The following is a 25,742-nucleotide window of genomic DNA, read 5'->3' as shown; positions in this document are numbered from 1 at the left end:
ATCTTCCGGGACCAGGGCTCGAACCCGTGTCCCCTGCGTTGGCAGGCAGATTCTTAACCACTGCACCACCAGGGAAGTCCTACATAATGTTTTTTTTTAAATGTTTTTTATTTATTTATTTATTTATTTATTTTAATTTTTGGCTGTGTTGGGTCTTCGTTTCTGTGCGAGGGCTTTCTCTAGTTGCGGCGAGTGGGGGCCACTCTTCATTGCAGTGCGCGGGCCTCTCACTATCGCGGCCTCTCTTGTTGCGGAGCACAGGCTCCAGACGCGCAGGCTCAGTAGTTGTGGCTCACGGGCCCAGTTGCTCGGCGGCATGTGGGATCTTCCCAGACCAGGGCTTGAACCTGTGTCCCCTGCATTGGCAGGCAGATTCTTAACCACTGCGCCACCAGGGAAGCCCCCTACATAATGTTTTAAATTAAGTACTTTTATTGAGAAAGAAGTGTATGTGCATGGTAAGTAAGTCAAAGTATCTAAAATGGTGTACCGTGGAAAAGTCTCCTCCCTCTCAGAGCTTTAGTCTTCCTCCCTGAGGCAGCTGCTGTGACCAGGCTTTTGTGTATCCTTCCATCCGGTCTTTGAGAAGAGGCTCTGCAGGGGCTTCCACTGAGGTGCTGCCTTCACTCATTGAATTCCCACTGTGTGCAGAGGCCCAAGCCATGGGGGCAGTTTGTAGCAGGATGTAGGGAAGGAAAAGGAGCAGAACCCAGAGGAGGGACTGCCTGTCAGTGGGCTGAGGAGTGTGTCAGCTTCTCTCCCCATCTTGCAGCCACATTTCAGTGCTACAAACCAGAAGCACAGCAAGCACAGCCAGGACATTGTGAGACAGCCTCTTTCTCCGTGTGTATGTCCATCTTTCTGTTTCTATCGCTCTTCTTGTCTCCATCTCTTTGTCTCTGCCTCCTTGTCTTTGTCTCTTGTCTGTTTTGCCTCTGCCTCTGGCTTCTGTATATTTCTGTGTCTTTCCTCATCAACCTTTTTTTTTTTTTAAACATCTTTATTGGAGTATAATTGCTGTACAATGGTGTGTTATTTTCTGCTGTATAACAAAGTGAATCAGCTATACATATACATATATCCCCATATCTCCTCCCTCTCGCGTCTCCCTCTCACCCTCCCTATCCCACCCCTCTAGGTGGTCACAGAGCACCGAGCTGATCTCCCTGTGCTATGCAGCTGCTTCCCACTAGCTATCTATTTTACATTTGGTAGTGTATTTATGTCAATGCCACTCTCTCACTTCGTCCCAGCTTACTCTTCCCCCTCCCCGTGTCCTCAAGTCCATTCTCTACGTCTTCATTTCTGTCCTGCCCCTAGGTTCTTCAGAACCTTTTTTTTTTTTAGGTTCCATATATATGTGTTAGCATACAGTATTCGTTTTTCTCCTTCATCAATCTTTTTCTCACAAGCTGCACAGCTTCTTACAAGCTGCTCTCACTTCTGCTCGTTTTTGTAGCCCTGCTTCCTTCCTCTGCTTTCTTGTGGCTTTTCTTCCTCTGTTACAGGGGCTCTTATGTGATTTTGACTTGCTGTGGCTCCTGACTTCGCTGCTGTTAGATAGGTTCAGTCTCTTGGTATCCTGACTCCATATTCTTGGGAGAGATAATCAAATAGGCTCAGCTTGGGTCCGTTGTTGGACTCTATCAGCCGTGATAGGGAAGGGGGAGCAATTCCCAAGAAGGGGCCTGGCAGGTACTTCAAAATATGCTTACTGTATTGCACAGAGGCCTGTGGATTACTGGTGGCTATTTATTAGGTAATCCTCATGTTAGCTGATCTAGGCTTAGCTTCACGCAGTGAACTCTGATTAGCAGGGCAGGTCCCCGGGAAGACCTGCCAGCAGTGTGCATTCCTTTGGTCTTCTCCCTTCCCCCTTGCCCATTATTTACTCCCCACCGCCTCGTTTCTCCCCCACCCCCCTGCCCCCACGCACCCTATATGACTGACTAGTAAGCACCTGTGTCATTTGCCAAAGTACTGAATGAAAGCTCTTAAAGTGCCATGGAGGCTGTTCAGCCACTCATGTTTATATCCACAGGCTGGCCCTAGGCTCTCCTCTCCATTTGAGTGGAGGAATGTCCAACTTTCTGAAAATTGCCTTGCTCCAGGGGATTGGCAGTTAAGCGAAAGTCATCACCATCTTGATTCCAATCAGGGTTGATCAGTTCCCATCTTTGCTTGGCAGTAAGCTTAAGAAAACAGTATGCTTTTGTTTCCCCCTAAGAATTTGTGATCTCCTTGGGGAAGTACCACCCAGATGCCTGAGGGAGAGAGAGGAACCTTCTTGAGACATATGTCCATATGACCACAGCACAAGGTACTAAGCTGTGTGTGAAGTGAGAATGTTGTAGGGTTCAGGGAGAGAGAGCTCAGGGAGGAGCTGGCTGATATATTTTAGCAAGGTTTTACAGAGGAAGTGGGGACTGAGCTAGACCTTGAAAGTGGGAGTGCTATTGCCTATGGCAGGAGGAGGAGGGGAGGACATTTCTCTTATGTGTATATCCGGCATCAGTAAGGAGAGAGTCTGGCTGAAGGAGAGAGTGCAACATGGGTAGAAGTAGGTAGACGTGGCCTGGAGGATGAGCCCCCAAATTTTGTAATAACATTTGAGGTTCTCGTAAAAGTTCTATTTTTGGAGGCTAGGGGCAGTACTTAGAGGTGTCACTGTGGAGCCCCTTGGATACTGTTCTCGAGTCCTCTACATGGATCAGAGCGCTCCCTATTTAGCAGGGGTAAGGTGGTGGGACCTCTAACACAGGACCCAGGTATCACTGAGGTATGTGAGGAGCTGGAATGTAAAGCCAGCAGTGCTGACGCGAGCCCACTTCTCCATGGGCCTATCCGAGAACTGGGAGGTTTGGATAGGAATGGGGTGGGGGAGATCAGGGAGGTCTATGTAAGCTTGGGAATGGTAGTTAGCCTCTGTTAACCTCAGTTTCCTCATCTGCAAAATGGGAATAGGAATGTCTATTTCGTGGTTGTGAGAATTAATTGAGAGGATATATGTGAAATTGTCAGGCACATGACAGGCTTTTTAAAAAATAATTACATGCTAAACATTGTCTCCCTAACTGCTAGGTGACCTGCCACCTGCATTTAAATTGACCTTATTTGTTGTTGGGCCTCTCTTGTCCCCATTCTCTAATGTGGCCATGGAGAGGTCTTGTGCCCCAGGTGGTTTGAAACTTTGGGAATCTGAGTGGGGAAGAATGGGTGAAGTTCACCATTCCTGGGCCTGGGGGGAATTTCCAAAAATGGTTCGGGCTGTCAGAATGCATGAATATGTGGTAGTGCATGCCTTTGTATCATTACTTGTCAACAGTGATGGGATGTTTTCCTCTCAGCTGGGGCAGATGGGGGATGTCCCCCATTTGCCTGTTCTCCTGGTTCTGACCAGTCCATCGGCCACTTTGCCTTAGGCAGACAGGATAGAAATGATACGCTTTGTAAAGAGAGGTTGGGCGTCGGTGCCCTCAGCTCAAGCCTGCCACTGACTTTATGGTTTTCTTCCTAGGTCTGCTGACGTTTGTGAACTGTGCCTACGTCAAGTGGGGCACACGTGTGCAGGACACATTCACTTACGCCAAGGTCCTGGCACTCATTGCCATCATTGTCATGGGCCTTGTTAAACTGTGCCAGGGTAAGAAGGGCCCCAGGTTGGAAGGAGGGTGGGTGACTCCGGGAGTTCCCCTGGATTCCCTGAGGAGGATGTGGGGACTCTGTTAGCTTTACTGTTCAGCTCTTTCTGTATACGTGCTAGACTGTGTCAGTGACAACAGGAAATCTGTTCTCGGGCTTCTTAGGCGAGGCTGGTTTGGCCTAGTGGACATGAATTAGCCCCTCCCTCAGGGCTGCTTTCCCTTTGTGATGGTGGGGAGCATTGCAAGAAGCCAGCCAAAGGCCTAGGAGCTTTTGAAACTTGGGTTGTAATTGGGTCGTAAAAGTAATCAGTGGAGATAGAGTGAGCCCTGCTCTGGCTCCTGCTTTTGGTCTGTGACCGCCAGTCAGTGGCGAGGAGGGCTTGGCCCTCCTTGAGAGGGGCGGGAAGTGTGTGGGTGGCAGGGAGATGGGGTCTGGAAATGAGTGGTTATTCTGCAGCCTTTACTTTTCATCTGGACTTGCTCTTATTTAGCATTTCCTCCTAAAGTCAGCTCTCAGCAAAATATTAAAATATTGTGAAGTTGGCACTGACTTTCCTGCCTGTTGGCTTTAGAGAGCTTTTCATTCCCAGATCAGAGCAGGCTGACAGGGAGGGTAACAGGCCTCCCAATATTCCCTGACCCCTTAGAGAAGTCCTGAGGTGCCCTTGGCCAAGGATGTCTCAATCATTAGACAACACAGTTCTCTGGGTCATCTGTCTCTAAACTTGACTGTGTTTACAATCCCCTGAGGAGCTGAGACTCCCAATCTCAGACCTATTGGATCAAACTCTGGTTGGCTTGGAGTTCAAAAAGATGTGTTTTGGGGAATTCCCTGGTGGCCTAGTGGTTAGGATTCTGGCTTTCACTGCCGAGGGCCCAGGTTCAATCCCTGGTCAGGGAACTAAGATCCCACAAGCCGTGTGGCGTGGCCAAAAACCAAAACAAAACAAAAAAAGAAAAAGGTGTGTTTTTAAGAAGTGCCCTGGGTGAATCTTAGGCAGCTGGTCCAGTACCTTTGTGCCTGTGTGCCAAGTTAGTACAGCCAGCCATCTGGATGTTCCTAGAGTCTCTGAAACATCTTGGGGTCAAATTGGGTAGTTGAGTAATTCTCCCTCCAGGATCTGTGCCCTAGGGAACAACTACTGTGTATGATGAGTGGCACCCCTGGGGTTCGGGAGTCTCTACTTTCCCTCCTCTTTGTTGCACACCCAGCCCTTTTTGCCACATTGGGGGATGGGTCTAGGCTTTCTGCAGTGGGTGACAGCAGGCTTCCTTAGAAGTCTGGGTCTTATTAAAAACCTCCAATGTGTCTAGAAGGTCTGCCTCCTGGACAGCTGGGTGCTGTTCCCTTGGCTTGCAAGTCTGCAGTCTCTGGAGGCCTCCAAGGAGGATGACAGATGTTTAGGCTGCCTCTCCAAGGGTGGAGGTGGCCCAGGCCTACCCCAGGCCCAGTGAGAAATAAGATCCCAGTTGCTTCGAAGCCTGTGATTTCCTGCCGCACACAACCATAGCCACTGCGAGGAGAGCAACAGAGTTCTCTCCATGAGACTGAGAAACCCATGTGACCAAGTTGTGGAACCGTCTGGGCCATGAGAGACAGTTCCACAGGAAGATCTAATTGTTAATGAAAAATGACTCCTTTATGTGAAACAGGGTTCTTTCTAAAAATAGGAAGAAGAACTGTGGCCTACCGTGTGGTCTCCTGCAGGAAATGGAAATTCACTAGGGCTTTGGAAAAGGTGTTATCACGTCAGAAGGCAGCCAGGAATGTCTTTGTTTTTCTGAGATTGTCTAGTTCTACTAAAGGAAAATGAACTATTCAGAGGGAGTGGGTGGGGTGTGGGGAGCTGGTGGTGGTGGTTCTTTTGGTATTAAACTGTTTTTGTTTTTTGTTTTCTTCTCCCTGCCCTCTTGCTTTTCCCTTCTTTTCTTGACCCTCCTCCTCTCTCCTTTTCTTGCCTCTTCCCTTCCTCTTTCTTGCTGCCCCTCCCCCTCCTTCCTCTTCTCCTTACACCTGCCATCTCTCCTGTCCTTCTCCTTCCTCTTTCTCCTCTCTGCACCCCTCCCCGCCTTTGCCCCCACAGGACACTCTGAGCACTTTCAGGATGCCTTTAAGGGTTCCTCCTGGGACTTGGGAGACCTCTCTCTCGCCCTCTACTCTGCCCTCTTCTCTTACTCAGGTTGGGACACCCTTAATTTTGTAACAGAAGAAATCAAAAACCCAGAAAGGTAAAGGTGGGACCTCACTCTCCCCAACTTGGCTGGAACTCCTGCTGATAGTGGGCACGCTTGCCCTCTTCCCTCCCCTCCCCCCTCTGTCTCTCATCCCTTCTTCTTCCTTTTCCCCCTTCTCCAGCTGTGAGGGATTAGGGGCGAGGATGGGAGTGAGTGAAGGTGGGAAACCCCTGGCTCCTCGGCCTCATATTCACACTGGAGGATCCCCAGGGTCCTTCCTGGAGGAGAGGTCCTTCGGTGGGCAGCAGCTAACCCACCTGGGGCTGAGATTTTAAGACCTTGCACTCTGGTGCTGACACTGAAGCCTGGGGAGCCAGAAGCTTATTCTGGGCAGCCAGGTTCCCAGCCTGGCCTCCAGTCCCTAGAGGACAGTGCTCCTCCTTCAGTGGGACCCAGTGGTCCCACTGGGGCGAGGATCAAATATTGATCATGAGCCATCTTCACAGGGAAGGGTCTCTCTCTCTCTCTCTCAGTAGAAAGAGCCTGGGGCGTGGGGCGCATACCTCCCTTAGGCTACGTGGGGAAGAGGAGTCAGCCTCAAAGATCCAGAGGCCAGGGAATTCCTGGGTAACTTTGACCCCCCAAGGAGAGGTTGGTTCCAGGTAGTCCTATTTCTGTTGTCCTGACAGAAATTTGCCCCTGGCCATTGGGATTTCTATGCCGATTGTGACACTCATCTACATCCTGACCAACGTGGCCTATTACACAGTGCTGAGCATTTCAGATGTCCTTGGCAGTGATGCCGTGGCTGTGGTGAGTCTGTTGGGATCCCCATTTGCTCGTCATCTCATAGTACTGAATGGCTGGATCTTTGTTTCTGCTGCCACTCCAGCTCTGCAGGGCCACGTGGTGGGTCTGGGCCAGAGGGCGGGCTGCTCAGCAGTGATGGCATTTGTCCTGAGAGATGCAGGAGGCTGTGGAAACCCTGTCCTGTGCTGAGTGCCTCTTCTGTGCTCTGTCCCCAGACATTTGCTGACCAGACATTTGGCATGTTTAGCTGGACCATTCCCATTGCTGTTGCCCTGTCCTGCTTTGGGGGCCTCAACGCATCTATCTTTGCTTCATCAAGGTACTGTGTTTCTGCTTCACCGATAACAGACCAGTATTTAATTCTCTGAGGCTCTAGGTGAATCCGTCGGAGCCCTTCTTTCCCTTATCCCTCTCTCGGACATGCAGGGTGTGTATGTGTGTGTATGCATGTGTGGCCATGATCGTATAGTGGTTAGTACTCTGTGTTGTGTATGCGTGTGTGCATGCGCGTCCTTGCCTTTGTACAACATTTGTGTGCTGGTCGCTTACGTTTCCATGTGAGATGAGGACAGATTGGTAAGAGGTAGAGGGGAAGAAGGCAGTAGCTTGGAGGAGGGATCCTGTTGGGGACCAGACTCTAGGCTCCTGCAGATTATGCTGCAGGCCCAGGATTCATTCTTGTAATAAATGATTATTGAGCACTTGCTGTATACTGGGTACTGGTACAGGATGACTCTGGCCCTCACATCACAGAAAACATTGCGGCCGACAGGTAGGCTCCAGCTCGTTTCTCTGTACAGAGACTTACCTGTAAGAGCACTGTCCTTCCAGTTGTTTCATAGAGAGGACCAGTTCTGCCTTTTCAGGCTGATTCTGCTACCTGGTCTCAGGGTTCCGGCACGTCCCCTCTTCTTCAGCACTTCACTTCATCACTTGGCCCTTCTCTTTGGTGGATGTTCATTTGAAGGCAGCTGTGCACAAGCTTCTCTCATCTTCACTTGGAGAAATCACGAAACAGTTTCTCATCTCCCCTCTTCCTTATTGGACATACTTCTAAAGGAAATCGTTTGCATTTTGACTGTCATTCATCTTTCTACCCATAGGTAGGCTTCTACTACCTTAAAAATGTTCTTGTCAAGGGTGCCAGTGACTTCCTTCTTAGCCTGCTTTTAGTTCTTACCCTACTGGACCCCTGAAGCAAGTGATATTTACCACCCTTCTTCCTCTGAAACTATTCCCATGGCTTCTGTGACCCTCTGATATCTAAGAGGAAGTCTTCTTTCTTGATTTCTCTTCACTCACTGTATAAATGTTGCTGTCTCCAGGGCCAGGAGTATAATAGGCATTCAGTAAATATTTGCCACATGAACAGATAGGGAGAATGAATTAATGAAAGAGATAGTTTTGTCCTATTCATTCTTCTTACTAATTTTGACACCCCAGTCCATGTACTTGGGGCCTCTGTAGGGCAACCAGAGTAATAAAGAGATCAAGGCCTTGTAAAAGAATATGGTGTCCCTGGTGGCCTAGTGGTTAGGATTCTGGGCTTTCACTGCCGTGGCCCAGGTTAAATCCCTGATTGGGGAACTGAGATCCCGCAAGCTGTGTGGTGCAGCCAAAAAAAAAACAAAAAGAATATGGTGTCATCTTCCCTCACCTCAGCCTGGTGTGGCCAAGGTTGCACCCCATGTGGCTGTTCATAAGTTGCCCCACTCAAAGATGATGTTTCCCATAGCCTCACCCTTACTGAGGCCCAGGACATCCCAACTGACTCTGCCAATTGTCCCAAAATATTTAGGTAGTAGGTATATTCTAACCTCACTCAGCTATCTTGTGGCATTGACAGGATGAGGGTGAGGGTGAGGGTAGGGGACTCAGAGTAAGAATCTGGACCTGCGCATGAAGTGAACTGCAGTAATGTCAAGATAATGCACAACCGTTTCTGCCTGTGTTACCTTCTTCACTTTCTCTTTATTACCCATGCAGCTGTCTTTGGCTTTGTACTAGACACCTTTGCCTCACCTTCACATCCTCTCCAGCATTCCCTCTGCATATTTCTCCTCGACTTTAGTACAGATGTTAGCCTTGTGAGCCAACTTCAACATCGTGCCCTATGACATCCTTCCAGATGATACCATCAACTCCTGTGGCTCCACTGGGATGGCCCATAAGTATCTCAAACTTCACATGTGCCCCATGTGTGCTTTGTCTCCAGCTGTGAGGTTGTGCTCCGTCAGTCCTCCTTACTTGGCCTCTTGGTCTCTTTTTGTTTTTGTGGGGGTTGGTGCACCACACAGCTCGTGGGATCTTAGTTCCCCAACCAGGGATCGAACCTGGGCCCTCAGCAGTGAAAGCGCAGAGTCCTGACCACTGGACTGCCAGGGAATTCCCAGCCTCTTGGCCTCTTGATTTTTTCCCTTGGAGTCCACCCTCATCTCCCAGCTCAAATGTGTGGGCACACACAGAAGACCAGCAGATTTGTCCTCTGCCAGGGTGTCCACCCTCATTCAGACCTCTTCTATTATGGGACCTTGTCACAGATGTCTGGCTGTCCTCCTCCCCATACCTTAGCCTCTCCCTGCTTTAGTTGGCCTCAGTGATGTTACCAGAGTCTCTGTGTCAAATCCGGTCAGGCGGTTACTTCAGAGCCACAGCTGGTTCTTGGTGTTTGTTCAGACCCCACAGCGTGGCCTCATAAGCAGGTTTTTCCCAGCACTCTCCTCACACACCTTATCCTGGGACTATAGGCATTCTAGCGCCTACCTTCAAAGAGGCTATACTCTTTTATGCCTCTAAGCCTCTTTTGCCCTTGCCCATGCTGTGTCTCCACCCCACAGTCACCTTCTGGAAAACCCCAACTCTTCTTCCCAGTCCAGATGTGATCATCTCTTGTGAAGCTTTTTGTTCCCCAGCCCACCCCCAAGCCTGGTGCTGAGTGCTCCATGATGCTGCTGACCACCTGGGTGGCATTTCCTTTCTCTGCTGCTCTGTTTCCCAGTCAGTAGGGCTCATTAGATGCAGAGAGAAAGCTTGGGTTGTCTCTTTGAGCCCCAGGCTCTCCCTGACTTTTCATATACCAGGAGCTCAGGGAAGGTATATGGAGGGCAGCCCATCAGAAGTCTGGCTGCCCTTCTTTAAAAAGCCATTATGTTATGTAGGAAATGTGTGGGGAGGCAGAGTGGGGTACCCCGGTGGAGTGGATTGGGGTGCCAATGGGTGATGGCAGGGTGAGGTATCCATTGGGTGATGGTGGGTTGCATAGCTGAGGGGCTGGGGGTGTCAGTGGGTAACAGTGGGGTAGGGCATTCATGGGTAATGGTGGAGACACCTGTGGGTAAAATGGGGGTAGGTTGGGTTGGTCATGCATAGAGAACATGGGAGGTTCCTGAGAGACTGCCCCCTGCTTTCTTCTGGAGCTGAGCCTGGTTTGTCTGAGTGAGGAGTGTGGCTGCACGGCTGAGTACAAAGATGCTCCTGACACATTTTTTTGTCCTTCCAGGTTGTTTTTCGTGGGCTCCCGTGAGGGCCACCTCCCGGACCTTCTCTCCATGATCCACGTTGAGCGTTTTACACCCATCCCTGCTTTATTGTTCAATGTAAGCTGTGCTGGGGAGTGTGGGGATTGGATGTATCTGTGTGGTGCTCCTGCCAACTTTATGAGAAGACTGTTAGCGGGGAGGTGTACTAGCTTCTTGGGATACTTCCTGAGCCTCTCGGTGTTTCTTCCTTTTTCTTACAATTTTTTAAAAATATAAAAGTAAAACATAGTTATATTAGGGAAGGCAAATACTACAAAAGAATATAAAAGTGAATTAGTAAGATTTATCTACCTTTTCTGTCAGTGGCTTCCTTTTTTCCTCCTCCTTCTAGCTCCTCTTTTTTTTTTTTTTTTTTTTTTGTTAAATCATATTTAGAAAAGCCAGGCCAGTTGTACACTAGCTACCCTAGGGACCTCTGTTCATATCATAGGCATCATAGATTTATATATAGTAGATGACATTAAAGTGTTTTATTTCAACAAAATCAGTAAATTATTAAGTATTCTGACAGACGGAAGGAGTCCTGAAGAAGGACTGTCATTTTCTAATTTGCACTAAGGTATTATTAGGCGTAAAGGCTAACAGGGACCCTGAGGAAGGCCTTACTCCAAGTTTTGAAAAATAGTTCATTTTCTTGTCATTTAGTTCTTTCCTTTATGGTTTCATTACTTAAAGTTTTGGATTCATCTGGAATTTATATTTTGGTGAATGGAGTGAGGTAGGCATTCACTTAATTTTTTTCTCAAATGGCTAGCCAACTGTACAAATATCATTTATTGAATAATCCACTTTTCCACATTTTTCAAATTTTTATCATATAAAAGTAGCTAATTTTTAGAGTGCTTCTTATGTGCCAAGTACCATGATTTGCCCCTTAAATGTACAGTCATCTCAACTCATCCTTCCTCATCCTTGCATCAGCACCAAGCTTCCTTATTTAGCTTTATACGGAATATTTGAGAACTAAGGAGGGGCTGAGGGTACTTCTTCAGTTCCCCTCTCCCCACTGGAATTTTCATTGCAATTTTTACCTGTTTATTTGTCTTGATGAACTTTTGTATCATTTTATCAAAATAACAAAATATCCTCTCAATATATTGATTGGGATAGCACTGAATTTATAAATTTAGGGCAATCTGACATCATGTCTTGTAAATTAATCACCTTCCACCCCACTTTTCTCCTCTTCATATAGGGTCTCCTTTCTCTCTCTAGAATGGGCTCTTCTTGTTTTAAATCCTTTGTTGATAATTTGGGTGAAAAGACAGGTAGGGGGAACTCCATATTCTTGAAGTTAAAGCAAATCTATTATTTATTTATTTATTTTTAAATTTTATGTTATTTATTCTTTTATACAGCAGATTCTTATTAGTCATCAATTTTATCCACATCAGTGTATACATGTCAATCCCAATCTCCCAATTCATCCCCACCACCACCCCCCACCCCCTGCCACTTTCCCCCCTTGGTGTCCATACGTTTGTTCTCTACATCTGTGTCTCTGTTTCTGCCCTGCAAACCAGTTCATCTGTACCATTTTTCTAGGTTCCACATATATGCGTTAATATAGGATATTTGTTTTTCTGACTTACTTCATTCTGTATGGCAGTCTCTAGATCCATCCACGTCTCTACAAATGACCCAATCTCATTCCTTTTTATGGCTGAGTAATATTCCATTGTATATATGTACCACATCTTCTTTATCCATTCGTCTGTCGATGGACATTTAGGTTGCTTCCATAAATAGTGCTGCAGTGAACATTGGGGTGCATGTGTCTTTTTGAATTATGGTTTTCTCTGGGTATATGCCCAGTAGTGGGATTGCTGGGTCATATGGTAATTCTATTTTTAGTTTTTTAAGGAACCTCCTAACTCTTCTCCATAGCGGCTGTATCAATTGACATTCCCACCAACAGTGCGAGAGGGTTCCCTTTTCTCCACACCCTCTTCAACCTTTGTTGTTTGTAGATTTTCTGATGATGCCCATTCTAACTGGTGTGAGGTGATACCTCACTGTAGTTTTGATTTGCACTTCTCTAATAATTAGTGATGTTGAGCAGCTTTTCACGTGCTTCTTGGCCATCTGTATGTCTTCTTTGGAGAAATGTCTATTTAGGTCTTCTGCCCATTTTTTGATTGGGTTGTTTGTTTTTGTGATATTGAGCTGCATGAGCTGTTTGTATATTTTGGAGATTAATCCCTTATCAGTTGCTTCATTTGCAGATATTTCCTCCCATTCTGAGGGTTGTCTTTTTGTCTTGTTTGTAGTTTCCTTTGCTTTGCAAAAGCTTTTAAGTTTCATTAGGTCTCATTTGTTTATTTTTGTTTTTATTTCCATTACTCTAGGAAGTGGATCAAAAAACATCTTGCTGTGATTTATGTCAAAGAGTGTTTTTCCTGTGTTTTCCTCTAAGAGTTTTATAGTGTCTGGTCTTACATTTAGGTCTCTAATCCATTTTGAGTTTATTTTTGTGTATGGTGTTAGGGAGTGTTCTAATTTCATTCTTTTACATGTAGCTGTCCAGTTTTCCCAGTACCACTTATTGAAGAGACTGTCTTTTCTCCATTGTATATCCTTGCCTCCTTTGTCATAGATTAGTTGACCATATGTGCGTGGGTTTATCTCTGGGCTCTCTATCCTGTTCCATTGATCTATATTTCTGTTTTTGTGCCAGTACCATATTGTCTTGATTACTGTAGCTTTGTAGTATAGTCTGAAGTCAGGGAGTCTGATTCCTCCAGCTCCGTTTTTTTCCCTCAAGACTGCTTTGGCTGTTAAAGCAAATCTAACCTTGTCCCAGGACTCTAGTCCCTGACTCCTGTCTTCTAGAACTCTTTTGTTCCAGAGGACAAATCCTGTCATACTTCTTCCCAGGGGGATGGTTCCATTTTGCTAATCTGCATTTCTAAGGCTCCAGGACAGTGAGATAGTTCTGGAGACATTTCCTCCACTTGTATGCCAGGTAGTTGGGACCCACGTATAACAGTCTCCAGAGGGCACAGTGTGATTCATGTTGAGGTTGGTGCATTGCAGTGAGGAGGGCCTCACTGTCTGCCATCAGAAGGGGAACCGAGTCTGGCTTGTTACTGAAGTGCTTGCAAAAAGAAGGGAGGCATTGAGTGCAGGAAGGGCCCCCAAAAGAAGAAGGAGAGAAGGCCATTGCAAAGAATGGACCTATCTGATGCCAAGGGATCACTGAAAAGACCTGGAGGTAATCTGGTGAAGCTAAGTCAGCAGTCAGCAGATGTGGTGCTGACTGCAGGACGGTGGAGTCTCCTGGGTGGCTTGGTGGTGACAGTGCCCACTTCTCCCCTACCTCTCCCCCTCCAGTGCACCATGACACTCATCTACCTCACTGTGGAGGATGTCTTCCTGCTCATCAACTACTTCAGCTTCAGCTACTGGTTCTTTGTGGGCCTGTCTGTCGCTGGACAGCTCTACCTTCGCTGGAAGGAGCCCGAGCGGCCCCGGCCTCTCAAGGTCAGTGGCTCTAGGCTAGGAGGGGTGGGCCATCTCCCCAAGGTGACTTCTTCCCCATACCCCATTCTCCTGTTCCCCCATCCTATTTTATCTAATATCTCACCTCCCTTCATTTCAGCTGAGCCTGTTTTTTCCCATCGTGTTCTGCATATGCTCCTTGTTTCTGGTGGTTGTGCCCCTCTTCAGTGACACCATCAATTCCCTCATTGGCATCGGGATTGCCCTCTCTGGGGTCCCCATCTACTTCCTGGGTGTTTATCTGCCAGAGTCCCGGAGACCACTCTTTATTCGGAATGTCCTTGGTGAGCTTCTCTTTGCCTATCACACACTGGCCTTGTGTGTGTGTATATACAAAGACGCATGCACAGGTGGGTGTGGCTAACAGCTTCCGCATACTAGTGATACGCTGGAAGCCTGGCCGCCCCTTTTGGTCTTGACATGATCACTTTAATTCCAACTTTAGACTCGTAGTTTGGGGTTAAAACACTCCCTCCTGAAAGTTCAGTCCATATAGCAAGACAAGGAGTCATGCATCAGACCCTCTGGTGGGGCATGGGATGGAGGACAGTGAGGGTTGCTGGGAGTGAGCCTGGTACAGGGTACCCAGGGGACAGGTGGGGAGGGAACCACATGCTTTTAATCAGCCTTGTGGTGTTCAGACTGGGGCTGTGGCTAAATGTCAGTTTGCTAAATTCTATTCTCTATTTTCATTTAGCTGCTATCACCGAAGTCACCCAGAAGCTTTGCTTTTGCGTCCTGACTGAGCTAGATGTAGCTGAAGAGAGACAGGTTGAGAGGAAAACTGAGTAGAGGCCAGAGGTGATATCCCCTGAGGCCTGGAAGGCCGCTACCTGTGGCCACAGCCACCGAAGTCCAGATGACAAGACTGTGTGGACCCAACTCTCTTATACTCAAGGAGGGCTGTTGGCCCACATTATGTAAGGGGGCTCAGGGCTGATGGCCTGCTCAGGTGGTCACTCTCATCGGTAAGCTATGGGTCTCAGGATCTGGGGCCAGCCTGAAGGTGGGGACTTCAGAGGGTGGTGGTGGCAGAGGGCTCAGGGAATAGGGGAATGGTTGCTTAGTTTTGTTCCTGGTGAGTAGGTGCAGCCCTTGCAAACACTTACTTGGTGAGCTGCATTGGGGGAAGAGGGAGTGCTAGGTTAATAGCTGTGGCTGGTGGTTTCTGAATTTGAGGTTTGAACCGGGAGTTTCGACAAAGGGGCTGCTCTATGGGAAGTTTTCCTCTGACCAGGTCCAAGCATCTGACATTAGAGGCCTGAAATGCTACCGTTTCTTCCTCTGGCTCAAAATCCTTCCCTGGTGAAAGAGTTGTATTCTATTATTTATTGATATTATTTAATCCAGGACACCAGTTCTAGCAAAGCATTGGTGTTCATTAATCTACAGGATGCAGTAGGCTGATTGTGTTTAAAAATTCAAAGTATCCCAAAGCAAGTCCCTCTGACCTTAGAGGTGTCTATGTGGTGGTGGGTCAGACTCTGACCACAGATTGTTTTGCTCGGTTTTAGCACAGTCTTCTGTTGAGTCTTACCTGCAGAGGTGAACTTTAAAGATTTTTTACTCATGTACCAGTTACACTTTAGTATACAGATAGGTCACATGTTACAAGCACCTGGCTCAAGTTCCACAAGGACAGATGAACAAATTCATGAGTCAGAGGTCTGGTAATACTGCTACTTTGAAAGATAATCCTTTATTTTACTTGAGACCTTAGGTCTCTGTTCTAGTTGACAAAAAGCAAATCCCTGGGTTTCTGGTATGAACTCTAAGAGGGCAGAAACTGTCCTAGGATTCAGGTGAATCACTTGAATTCTTTCAGCTGTCAATGGTTTAGAGAACATCTCCTGGACCCAAACTGACAAGTAGCTTGTTCCTCTCTGTAAGGGCCGGTATGAGGGGCTGCTGTGCAGACCCACGCAAGCCCATCTTGGTGCTAGAAGTGGTCATTTTTCTGAAAACCTCACACCAGGCTGCATCCTCCTCCTCTTCTGTCCCTGACACCAGGCACCAGGCTTTTTTTACACTGAGCCACCTTGGTGTGGATCATCGGGATAATGCACTCATCTCCTGCCTGCCTCCCCTTGCCTGAGGTCTGGTGGGGCTGCAGTCTCAGGAAGAGCTTGGTACTTTGGAGACTTCTGTTTTCTCTCTGTGGAGATCAGTGAAGACTCTGGAAGTAAAGCTGCTTCAACCTCCATCAGCAGATTCATGATCGGAAGCAACTAATTCTGGCGCTCAGGCTGTGCTTTAGCACCCAGGTCTGGCCAAAGGGGTAGGTTTGCCCTAATGGATGTTCCTTCATGGGCCACATGGCTGCACTGGATTGGACAACTGTCCTGTGATGATTCCAGACACTGTCATCCTGGACCCAGAAGAACCTGCTGGCTTGGTATGCCCCATGGGCTTCTTGTCCTTAGGTTTTGAAATTGGTCAACGATAAAGATGGGAACTATGAGGCAATCTACCTTTCTGACCATTCTTCTCCACCAAACCGGCCCCAGTTGCAGACAAGGGACTAACCTTGGTCACACTCGCTCAATAAAGGCAATTTAGTGGAGCATGCTCACAGCTGCCTTTTGTTCAGGGCATGCATGCATCTGTGAGAACATGGGAGTACATTCCTACTGTCATGGGTTGGGGATTTGCCTGACAACAGGGAGTCTTGTACAAAGGCTGACTTGCCCAGACTGTGTAAACATGACTCCTGTCTGACCCAATCTGGCACCTATCCCAGGGATCCTCTGGAGCTAATCCTTCAAGCAGACTGCACTTGTCTTTGAAGGATCCCTGACCCAGGCTTTAGTTTTCTCTACTGAAGTAAATGACCAGCTGATCTCAGGAACTTGTTGCCTCCCAGTGGCTCCAGGGGGAAGCAAGGCCCTCACACTCCAGGTGCCCTAGTACTTGCTTAGTGAGCCATGTCACCCCCCTCTCATTACTGGATGGTGACCACATTCTTCCCCTCTGTGCTGGATACAGACTTCTCCCAGGAGGCCTTCTGAGGGAGGGATGCCAGAGACTCCTTACAGCACTCAGGCTTCCTAGTGGAATTAATTTCTGCGAGGCCTTTGTTGTTTATCTCCTTCAATCCTTCTCCTGGTGTGCTAATCCCTTTTGCAGTGGGTACAGTTTGTGAAGCTGTCAGCCCTTTAACGTTGGCAAACTGTAAATGAGTACAGAAACAGCAGTGAGCACATTATAATGGCAGAGTGGTTTTCAATCCTTTGTTTCTATGCTTACAGGAGACTGAGATGACTAGTATTAGACCTGTACGTTGCTGCCTGTTATTGCAGCACTGAATTGCACCTTAGTGGATAGTTAGGTTGGGAAACCAAGTCTGTTTGTTGGTTTTATAACTGTAATAGTAGGGCCCGAATATACATACACATGGAAATTAATCACTTTGGGAGGTTTAACAACTTGTAGATAAGAAGATAAAGATGTACAAAAAATATACAGTGAAATGGGTGCAGGTGGGATAGAAAAGTAGAGATGCTTATGGAATCTTAGAATTGGCAGGAAGAAGACATTTCCTTGTGTAATTTATCTTCCCATGTGATAATAAGTCTGTGCCACAGGGCAAGAGGGCACACCTTGAATCAAAGTTTCTGTATATTGTTTCCCTAGACTTGTGCAGTCCAGTATGGTAGCTACTAGCTACGTGTAGCTAGTTAAGGTAAATAAAATTTTAAAATTCAATTCCTCAGTTGCACTAATCACATTTCAAGTGCTCAACAGCCATATGTGGCTAATGGCTACTACTGCACAGTGCAGATATAGAACCTATTCGTCACTGCAGAATAAATGCCAACTCAGTCAGAGTTAAGGCATTTGTGGTTTGGAAAGGAATCAAGAGATACAAGTTTTGGTAAAAAATATTGGTCCTGTTGACTGTAGTTTGTTTTTGGTGAGTGCTGTGTCTAGTTAAACATTTCTCAATGGAAAGCCAAGTTTAGGATGTACTTTGCATTTCCTCACTTGCCTTAAGTTCTTAGTGTCTGAAACTTCTCACCACCCCCTCCCCCTTTTTGGCGGGGGGGTAAAGGGAGCAGGGAGTATGGTGGGAAAGCACATAAGATAGATTTAAAAAGGTTTTAAAGGAATTACTTGCTCCCCTGTTCAAAGTTAGTTTTTATTAAAGAGATTCATACATACCCTGTTCCTTGGCACCACTGCCAGAGGAAACTAGCAATCTTTACAACCATTATCAGAGTCAGGAAGCAGGGAGGTAGAGATAGCTGTTAACTAAAACCTCTCATGGCTCAGGCAGATTCTACTTTCTTTCCTAATGGCCATTACTATCCAGTCTGTGCCGCTACAAGGGACCCACTGCAGCCCTTCTAGAGTCCCTCTATCAAAAGAAACAGCCTTTTACTGGAGGCAGGTGGCCTGGGAAAGCCCAGTCTTAGTGCTGACAAAACGGGAGACGCTCTTCCCCTTAATTGGCTTTGGCGTAGGAGGAGAATGGGAATGCAGGTAAGATGTCTGGGCCAGGAAGCTTCACTTTCACAGCATCTCCCCCGCCCCCAGACTCTAAGGTCAGTTTTGACTGAGACAAAGGGGGGCCCTACAGATAGTAGAAAAGACGCACTCCCTTAGTGCAAGTTTTCACCATGGTGGAATGGTGCTGTTGGATATGCTTTTTCCTTCCATGTGTTAAGCTAGGAAGCCCGAGAGGATGTTAACTAGTGTGGCTGACACTGCAGTCACAGAACCCTCAGGGGCTTGTGGTAGAACCTCAGGGATGTCACAGGATCATCAGTCTGAATCCAGGTCATGGGGGCTGTCATAGCCAAACTCCTTCTGCACATCCAAAGGGTATTTGCTCCACATCTGTGGTCCTCTGTTGTCTCCTTCTTCTTCACTGAGGCTGTTGTAATCATCAGAGACTAGAATGAGATAACAGGAATGGGCTCTAATTGTATGGTTTTCTAAATGACCACAAAAGCCCCTTCCCTTCTCAAAAAAGTCTGTCTTGTTTCCTATTATAAAATACTTGCTCAATAAAGAAAATTTAGAATATAGAACAATTTTTTAAAAAGCAATAAAATTCTTACCATGTAAACCAAGTCCTTTAACATTGGAGTGCTTTGTCATTTTCCTCTCAGTATTTTTTTGTTGTTGTTATAATAGTTGTAGTCATATTGCAAATATAATTTTGTTCCTTGCCACTTCCCCAATAGAATATCCCATAGCTTGATTAACTGTTCCTCTATCATCAAACACCAAGAAAGTCGAAGAACTGTGGTGCCAGAGCATCCTTCCTTCCTCTTCCCCCACATACCATGTCTGTGTTGTTGCACAGGTAAATGCAACAATTCCTTGGCTTGTGAAAACCCTGGGCCCACTCCTACTGGCAAACCTCTCCAGCACTCTATTCAAAGTAGGAGGGAAAGGGACCATTGCTAGGCAATGAAAGAACTAAGGATTTGAACCCAGGCCTAACTGACATTATACATCCAGCAGCCCCCATGGGGACACTGGTCCTTGCATGTCCTACAGCTCCACCAGCTTGTGGTCAAGCTGGTGGAGCTCAAAGGGCAGAAAAGGAAAACCAGCTAAGATATACCTGTCAACCTTGCTCACACCTCAGTCCCAGATCCCACCAGTCCCTCCCCAACCAGGGCTGCTACCACCTACCTCTGGAATCTTCATCTCCGTCACTGTTCTCCTCCTCTGGGTACTCATTGCGCCAATTATTCTCACTGTTCTCATCATCTTCATCTTCATAAATGTCCTCTGGTTGTTGGTCATCATTCACCTGCACATCTCAACATAAACATGAGTATAAGTCAAAACCTCTAAAGTTATGCTCTGGGGGAAGCTATTAGCAGACCAACTGGGAGAGATGTCATTTAAGGGTGATGTGTGAAAAAGAGAAAACATAGGTGTTAGTTTGGTAGAGGCTGCAGTAACCTTAGGCTGTAAGAGGGAGACAGTAGCCCTACTCTACTCAGAGTCCAGCTCCAGGAACCACATTTCCTGGTTGGATGATCTGAACTCTACCAGAAGGGAACGCAGCAGGGTGCGGAGGAGGGACAGCTCTGAGCAGGTGATGGCAGTGATCTTCAAACTGCTGAAGGCCAGCCAGGTAGGAGAGGGATTATATGGATTACAGGTGATGCCAAAGGTTAGAGCCAAAACCCAAGTGTGAAATGCAGAAAGGAGGGCGGCTGTGCAGTCGTCCAAGGTGGGTACCTGACTGTGAGGCCACTTATAGTGCAGATGTGGGACAGGGTGCTTCTCTCATAATAAGAGGATGAGAGGTAGACCTTAACTTTTCTCATTAATAATTTTAGAATTTAATAACGTCAGGATGTTAGCTTTCTTAATCCAAGGTTTTTCACCCTTTAAGATACAATTAAAAAAAAAAAAAGCTTTTGTTTCCATAGGTCCCCTACACAAAATGGCTAAGTATTTCCATATAGCCTATGCACATTCTCTCATATACTTTATTCTTTTAAATTTTTACTTACTTATTTATTTTTTAAATTAATTTTTATTGGAGTATAGTTGCTTTACTCCTCTCATATACTTTAAATCATCTCTAGATTACTTGTAATACCTAATACAACGCAAATACTATGTAAATAGTTGCCAGTGTGCAGCAAATTCAAATTTTGCCTTTTGTAACTTTCTGGAATTTCCCCCACCGGAATATTTTTGATCTGTGGTTGGTTGAATTCGGGGATGCAGAGCCCACGGAACCTGCAGATTACATAGCACCAACTGCATAAACAAGACTATGTTGCAAACCTTGTAAGAGACTCATTAAGAGCAAAAAGTATCAATGTAGACTGTCTTTCCCAAAATTCCTGCACTAAACCCAGGTTTCTAAAAGGCATTTAGCATAAATTTTTCCTTTTAAGCAAGGATAAGAAGAACTATGAACAATGGCGATCAGGAGTAGAACCTAGGGAGGCAAAGCACGTGACTAGAAAATGAACTGAGGCTGCCTCATGCCCCCCGCCTCACGGGCCCCCTTACCAACTCCCACTCTTGGCTATAGGGCTGCACAGAGAGGATGTTCTCAATCCATCCTGGAGTGGCCATGTCCAAATAGTAAATGTCATACACATAGTTGTCCTTCTGTTCCTCCTGGTACCCATCTCTTGGTCCATCTTCAGATACAGTCAACCGCTCACGGATCAACTCTACAGAATTGCAGAGGATCACATCTGGGTCAGATGTCTGTAAAGAGAACAGCAGATGATACATGCATAACTTAAAACATGGATGTCCCAAGAGGAGGAACCTAAGACCTCGGTGAAGGAAGCCTCCCTGCAGTTCTCTATGTTGAATTCAAGATTCTTATCCCCATGGCCTACTAGTCTCTTCTCAGTTATCTATGAAATTTAAAAAAAATCAAGTCTCTATAAAATGAATGTGTAGTACTTTTTTTAAGATAGAAACTTACAAGATAGCTTCCTGCTCTTTTGTGCTAGGCTGACATAAGAGAGCACACGGGAAGACTGGCCTGAGGAAGGGGAGAGCCAGCAGAGCTGGCTAGTCTTGCCCCCAGGCTCTGCTTCTACAGGTCTTCTCTGAGCTCCTTTGGTATGATGTTCTCCCCTTGGAGATCCACAGGCCGACAGCAGCACCCCTATGGTTGACCCCCAAATGGGTCTGCATTTTGTGTGGCCTCCTATAGGGGCCTATGGGCGATTCCTGGACCCTGGTGACTACCACCAGCCATCACCCACCACTTGGCTTGCTCACCCTGACATCCTGCTTTTAATCACAAACGAGGAGTGGCCTCCCCTATAATCCTTTTTCTGATAGTTTGAGATGGATTGCCCCAGAATAGAACTTGCCCAGGTAAGATGTGCTCCAGTGGCAAGAGGCTGTGTTGTCTAGGGTAGCACAGGTCACTTTGGAAACCAGAGGGACATGCTGCCAGTCACTTTCGACAGGTTCATCACCGGAAGCTCTGCAGCTCAAACCAGATACCATACAGGGGGAAGAGGGGGGTGTCCCATGGCCAGGGCAGATAAAGGGAGACCAATGTTCTCATCATTTACAGGCTACAGGGAATTAATTCTTTCTTGCTCCAAAGTCAAAAGGAACTAGAGATGTCAGTTTTTGTGCAGACTCTTGACCAACCTCAAAGCTGCTTACAAGAAAACTTCTGGTTCCAACTCACAAGCCCTCAGCCTTCAGTTCAACAAATTATGCAGCCATTAAAATATTTACAAAAACTAGCAATACAGGGACTTCCCTGGTGGCGCAGTGGTTAAGAATCTGCCTGCCAACGCAGGGGACATGGGTTCGAGCCCTGGTCCGGGAAGATCCCACATGCCATGGAGCAACTAAGCCCGTGCGCCACAACTACTGAGCCTGCACTCTAAAGCCCGCGATCCACGACTACTGAAGCCTGCGCGCCTAGAGCCCGTGCTTTGCAACAAGAGAAGCCACTGCAATGGGAAGCCTGCGCAGCACAACTAGAGAAAGCCCGCGCACAGCAATGAAGACCAAACACAACCAAAAATAAATAAATAAATAAATATATTAAAAAACAAAACAACAGGGGCTTCCCTGGTAGCGCAGTGGTTAAGAATTCACCTGCCAATGCAGGGGACACGGGTTTGAGCCCCGGTCCGGGAAGATCCCACATGCTGCGGAGCAACTAAGCCCATGCGCCACAACTACTGAAGCCCGTGTGCCTAGAGCCCGTGCTCCACAACAAGAGAAGCCACCGCAATGAGAAGGCTGTGCACCACAAGGAAGAGTAGCCCCCGCTCGCCGCAACTAGAGAAAGCCCGCGTGCAGCAACGAAGACCCAACGCAGCCAACAACAACAAAAAATCTCTTTAGATTTTTGGACGGCTTTAGAATCCAAACAATAAAAATAGTTTTAAAATACTAGCCTCCAATCTATTTTTAGGATGCCTGATATTACTGTAAAGCCCTGCTGTTTTCCCAAAGGTTTGCATCAATTTTAAGCACAACAGTCGTACAATTTTAATTACAGCCTTGCCAGCAGAGCTACTGGCAAACCTTTTCCTGATAGTCTAGTAGGCATAAAACCTCAAGTTTGTTTTCAGTTTAAATTTATGTTCTTTAATAATTATTCTGTGCAAACATTTTTGATGTGTTTACAGTTTGTATCGCATTGTTGGGAAAATCTGTGTTCATATCCTTCCTAACTTATCTACTAGTTTTTCTTATATGATTTAATGAGCTATTTAATTGACTTGATTCCATTGAACATTGGTTTACTTTTAAAAATGTGTAACTCATGATGCAGTGTGGAATTAGTTTTGGTAAAAGAGGTGGCTATGGACACCATGCCCAAATTGTTATCCAGGTATACTAGGAATGTGATTAAATATCTTTTGCTTGATATATTTTGAATAAAAATTTCATTTTTTAAAAATAAAGTTATTTTTTATTTATTTATTTTTGGCTGTGTTGGGTCTTCGTTGTTGCGTGCAGGCTTTCTCTAGTTGCGGCGAGTGGGGCTACTCTTTGTTGCGGTGCGCAGGCTTCTCATTGCGGTGGCATCTCTTGTTGCAGAGCACAGGCTCTAGGTGCGCGGGCTTCAGTAGTTGCAGCACGTGGGCTCAGTAGTTGTGGCGCACAGGCTTAGTTGCTCCGCGGCATTTGGGATCTTCCTGGACCAGGGTTTGAACCCATGTCCCCAGCATTGAGCATTGGCAGGCGGATTCTTAACCACTGCGCCACCAGGGAAGCCCAAAATTTCATTTTTTTAAACTTCAAAAACTTAAAAGTAGATTTGAAAAATGTTTATCAAGAGGGGGCATACCTTAGATTGAGAATTTTCTATTTCTTTGGTCTTACTGCATGTAGTTGACTTTGCTTTTTGGAAGTGAGGTACAAAACTAACTTAGAAAATGTAATTAGTAGAAAGTAACACTGGGGGCTTCCCTGGTGGCACAGTGGTTGAGAATCCGCCTGCCAATGCAGGGGAGAGGGGTTCAATCCCTAGTCTGGGAAGATTCCATATGCCGTGGAACAACTAAGCCTGTGCGCCACAACTACTGAGCCTGAGCTCTAGAGCCCGTGAGCCACAACTACTGAAGCCTGCGCGCCTAGAGCCTGTGCTCTGCAACAAGAGAAGCCACCGCAATGAGAAGCCCGCGCACTGCAATGAAGAGTATACCCCACTCGCCTCAACTAGAGAAAGCCCACGCACAGCAATGAAGACCCAACAGAGCCAAAGATAAACATAAAAAAAAAAAAAGTAACACTGAATTAAATGTGAGAAGACTTGCATTCTAATCCAAAATCTGCCTCAAACTTGGTATGCTACCCAGGCCTGGTCCTTTAACCTCCCTTTGATGAGTCTTCCCCTCTGCTTTATCTTTACCTTGGTCAGAATCCTCCAGTGATTCCCCATCTCTGGGTGAAAGGCAATGTATCCTTGCAACTACCTAGTTGAAAGGGTTTAGCAGGTATCCTCTCCCCAGATTCCTTACTATCTTCCCCCGTCCCCCTGGGCTCCATGCACAATGACCTTGCAAACACCAGACAAATTCGGCTTCAGGGTCTTTGCACTTAGAGCTCCTCAGTGTGAAACCCCTCTGCCCAAGATATCCGCAGTGCCTTGCCATTCAAGTCTTTACTCAAAACTCATTTTCTCAGTGAAAATGACATTGAAATGGAATGATGAATGAAGCGCCCCAATAGCCCATTTAACCATCTGACATTGAATTTGTTTGATGTTTCTCTCCTCTACCTGAATGTTAGGTCCTCACTGCTGTATCCACAGAACCTAAGAACCATGCCTGGCACATAGTGGGCGCTGAGTAAATACTTGTTGAATGGATAATCTAACCTGTAAAACATGTCCATCAAGCTGGATGGATCATCCATCTCTAAAGTGAAGCCATGTGTACCCTCTTTAACTGTGTGCTAACTTTGCGTACTCTCTGTCCCGAGAAGCCCAGAGCTCGACTCCCGGCGTGTACTCACTTTGCAGGAGATCGCGGCGACCTCTGGGTCTCCTTCCTCGTGGACCAGGTCCAACAGCTGGAAGCCTGCGTCCTCGGCGGCTTCTGGGCTTCCCGGCGCGTCCTCGGACCCCAAGCCGCCCGATGGAATTCCCGAGGATCGGCGGCTAGAGACTACCCTGTAGCGGCCGTTCTGCTGGATCTCCCGAGCCGACGCACGGAGATGACGGCGGATACGCTGCTGGCTGCCCTGGGACGGGCGCAGGGCGGCTCGCACAAGCGGCTGTACCGGCTCCTCCTGCGGGGAGTGGGGAGGGGGGAAGAAGCGGGGTTGTGGGGCGGCATAATCAGGGGTTCGTGAAAGGGTGAGGGAAAATGATGCACCCCAGCTGCGCCCTAAGATCCCTTTCACACTGGCTCCCTCCCGGCCCTATACCTGGGAGCGCACGGTGGCCACCAACTGGAAGACATTATTTTCTGCTGCTCTCTCCAGATCCTCCGGAGGCGTCTTTTGGGCTCCCGACTCAACTGCGCTGGGGCAGAGGCGTTTACAAGCGAGGACAAGTGCCTCAGCGGGTTCCGCACTGCGTTTCCGCTTCACGCGGAGGACCGCTGTCATACCCCCCTCCATAGCAGCTGTCGTGGAGCACTATGGGAATGCGCGGGGTGCGACGGAAGAGCTTTCCAGTTCTGCTTCCGGGCCCCGCCCCCGGCACGCTCAGCGGGCCCAGGGAAGTCCCGCCTTTGCACGCCTGCCGCGGCAAGATGGCGGTGGCGGCGGAAGTGAATGGAACGGTTCTCCTGGCCGGTGAGGCGCTGGGCTGGTTGGGAAGGTGGGGTCGCGGTTGAAGGGTCGGGTGCAGCCAGCATCCTGTGCTCAGCCCAAGGCGTCGGCGGAGGAATGTGGCATGGTCGTACTCGGACACTGGGGTACGCATCTCTTCGGGACTCTGGAGGAACTTTCTAGAGTCCGTATGGGGCGGCTCAGAGCTCCCGGGCCGGCGGTAGTGCGGGGTTCTAGGCGGTCCCTGGCTCTGCCATCCAGTCGGGTCATTGCTTCTAGCTGGGCCTGTGACTGAGCACCTCTGCCGGGACCTGGATCATAGTACTTGGTGCCTCCCTTCAGCGATAGAGACCCGCGCCGCAAAATTAAC

General features: G+C 47.4%; 3 protein-coding genes across 12 annotated transcripts in view; 2 read left to right on the top strand and 1 right to left on the bottom strand.

Annotated features, from left to right (window-relative positions):
• SLC7A6 (solute carrier family 7 member 6) overlaps positions 1-16,232 on the top strand; it is a 35,571-nt gene extending 19,339 nt beyond the window's left edge. For 4 of the 6 annotated variants that reach the window (XM_007198167.2, XM_007198165.2, XM_057533841.1 and 1 more), the window contains exons 5-12: positions 3,518-3,643; positions 5,729-5,873; positions 6,509-6,632; positions 6,845-6,948; positions 10,129-10,225; positions 13,502-13,651; positions 13,770-14,019; positions 14,367-16,232. In XM_007198167.2, the coding sequence (XP_007198229.1) occupies positions 3,518-3,643; positions 5,729-5,873; positions 6,509-6,632; positions 6,845-6,948; positions 10,129-10,225; positions 13,502-13,651; positions 13,770-14,019; positions 14,367-14,461 (1,091 nt within the window). In that variant the 3' untranslated portion in view covers positions 14,462-16,232. The remainder of the gene's footprint in view (positions 1-3,517; positions 3,644-5,728; positions 5,874-6,508; positions 6,633-6,844; positions 6,949-10,128; positions 10,226-13,501; positions 13,652-13,769; positions 14,020-14,366) is intronic. The other 2 variants (XR_009006043.1, XM_057533842.1) reach the window with 2 other exon arrangements.
• Positions 16,233-17,788: 1,556 nt separating this feature from the next.
• On the bottom strand, positions 17,789-25,246 carry SLC7A6OS (solute carrier family 7 member 6 opposite strand). 2 transcript variants are annotated; one of them, XM_007198171.2, is made up of 5 exons: positions 25,025-25,246; positions 24,611-24,886; positions 20,663-20,866; positions 19,316-19,436; positions 17,789-18,564 (listed from the first exon to the last, which is right to left on the bottom strand). In XM_007198171.2, exons 1-5 carry the CDS (start codon positions 25,217-25,219, stop codon positions 18,434-18,436), a joined length of 927 nt encoding a protein of 308 aa, XP_007198233.1. In that variant the 5' UTR covers positions 25,220-25,246; the 3' UTR covers positions 17,789-18,433. The 2 variants fall into 2 exon arrangements, with proteins under 2 accessions (XP_007198233.1, XP_007198232.1); XM_007198170.2 differs by having other exon boundaries at positions 17,789-18,545.
• Positions 25,247-25,292: 46 nt separating this feature from the next.
• The window catches only part of PRMT7 (protein arginine methyltransferase 7), a 51,259-nt gene continuing 50,809 nt past the window's right edge, over positions 25,293-25,742 (top strand). For 2 of the 4 annotated variants that reach the window (XM_007198174.2, XM_007198173.2), the window contains exon 1: positions 25,293-25,396. In XM_007198174.2, coding sequence (XP_007198236.1) covers positions 25,376-25,396 — 21 coding nt within the window. In that variant the 5' untranslated portion in view covers positions 25,293-25,375. Of the gene's footprint in view, positions 25,519-25,742 lie in introns of all 4 variants that reach the window. The other 2 variants (XM_057533831.1, XM_057533830.1) reach the window with 2 other exon arrangements.

This window comes from Balaenoptera acutorostrata, chromosome 19, assembly GCF_949987535.1.
Source record: "Balaenoptera acutorostrata chromosome 19, mBalAcu1.1, whole genome shotgun sequence".
Classification (NCBI taxonomy): Eukaryota; Metazoa; Chordata; class Mammalia; order Artiodactyla; family Balaenopteridae; genus Balaenoptera; species Balaenoptera acutorostrata.
The sequence above is the reverse complement of the archived record's forward strand: the minus strand, read 5'-3'. Positions and strand labels throughout refer to the sequence as shown.

Excerpts from the sequence above, each read along its gene's own strand:
- SLC7A6OS (XM_007198170.2), bottom strand. The coding sequence starts at position 25,219 with ATGGAGGGGGGTATGACAGCGGTCCTCCGCGTGAAGCGGAAACGCAGT. Across the intron at positions 20,867-24,610 it reads TCGCCGCGATCTCCTGCAAA|ACATCTGACCCAGATGTGAT; the intron begins GTGAGTACACGC and ends TTCTCTTTACAG. Across the intron at positions 18,546-19,315 it reads CGGAGATGAAGATTCCAGAG|CCTCAGTGAAGAAGAAGGAG; the intron begins GTAGGTGGTAGC and ends TGATTACAACAG.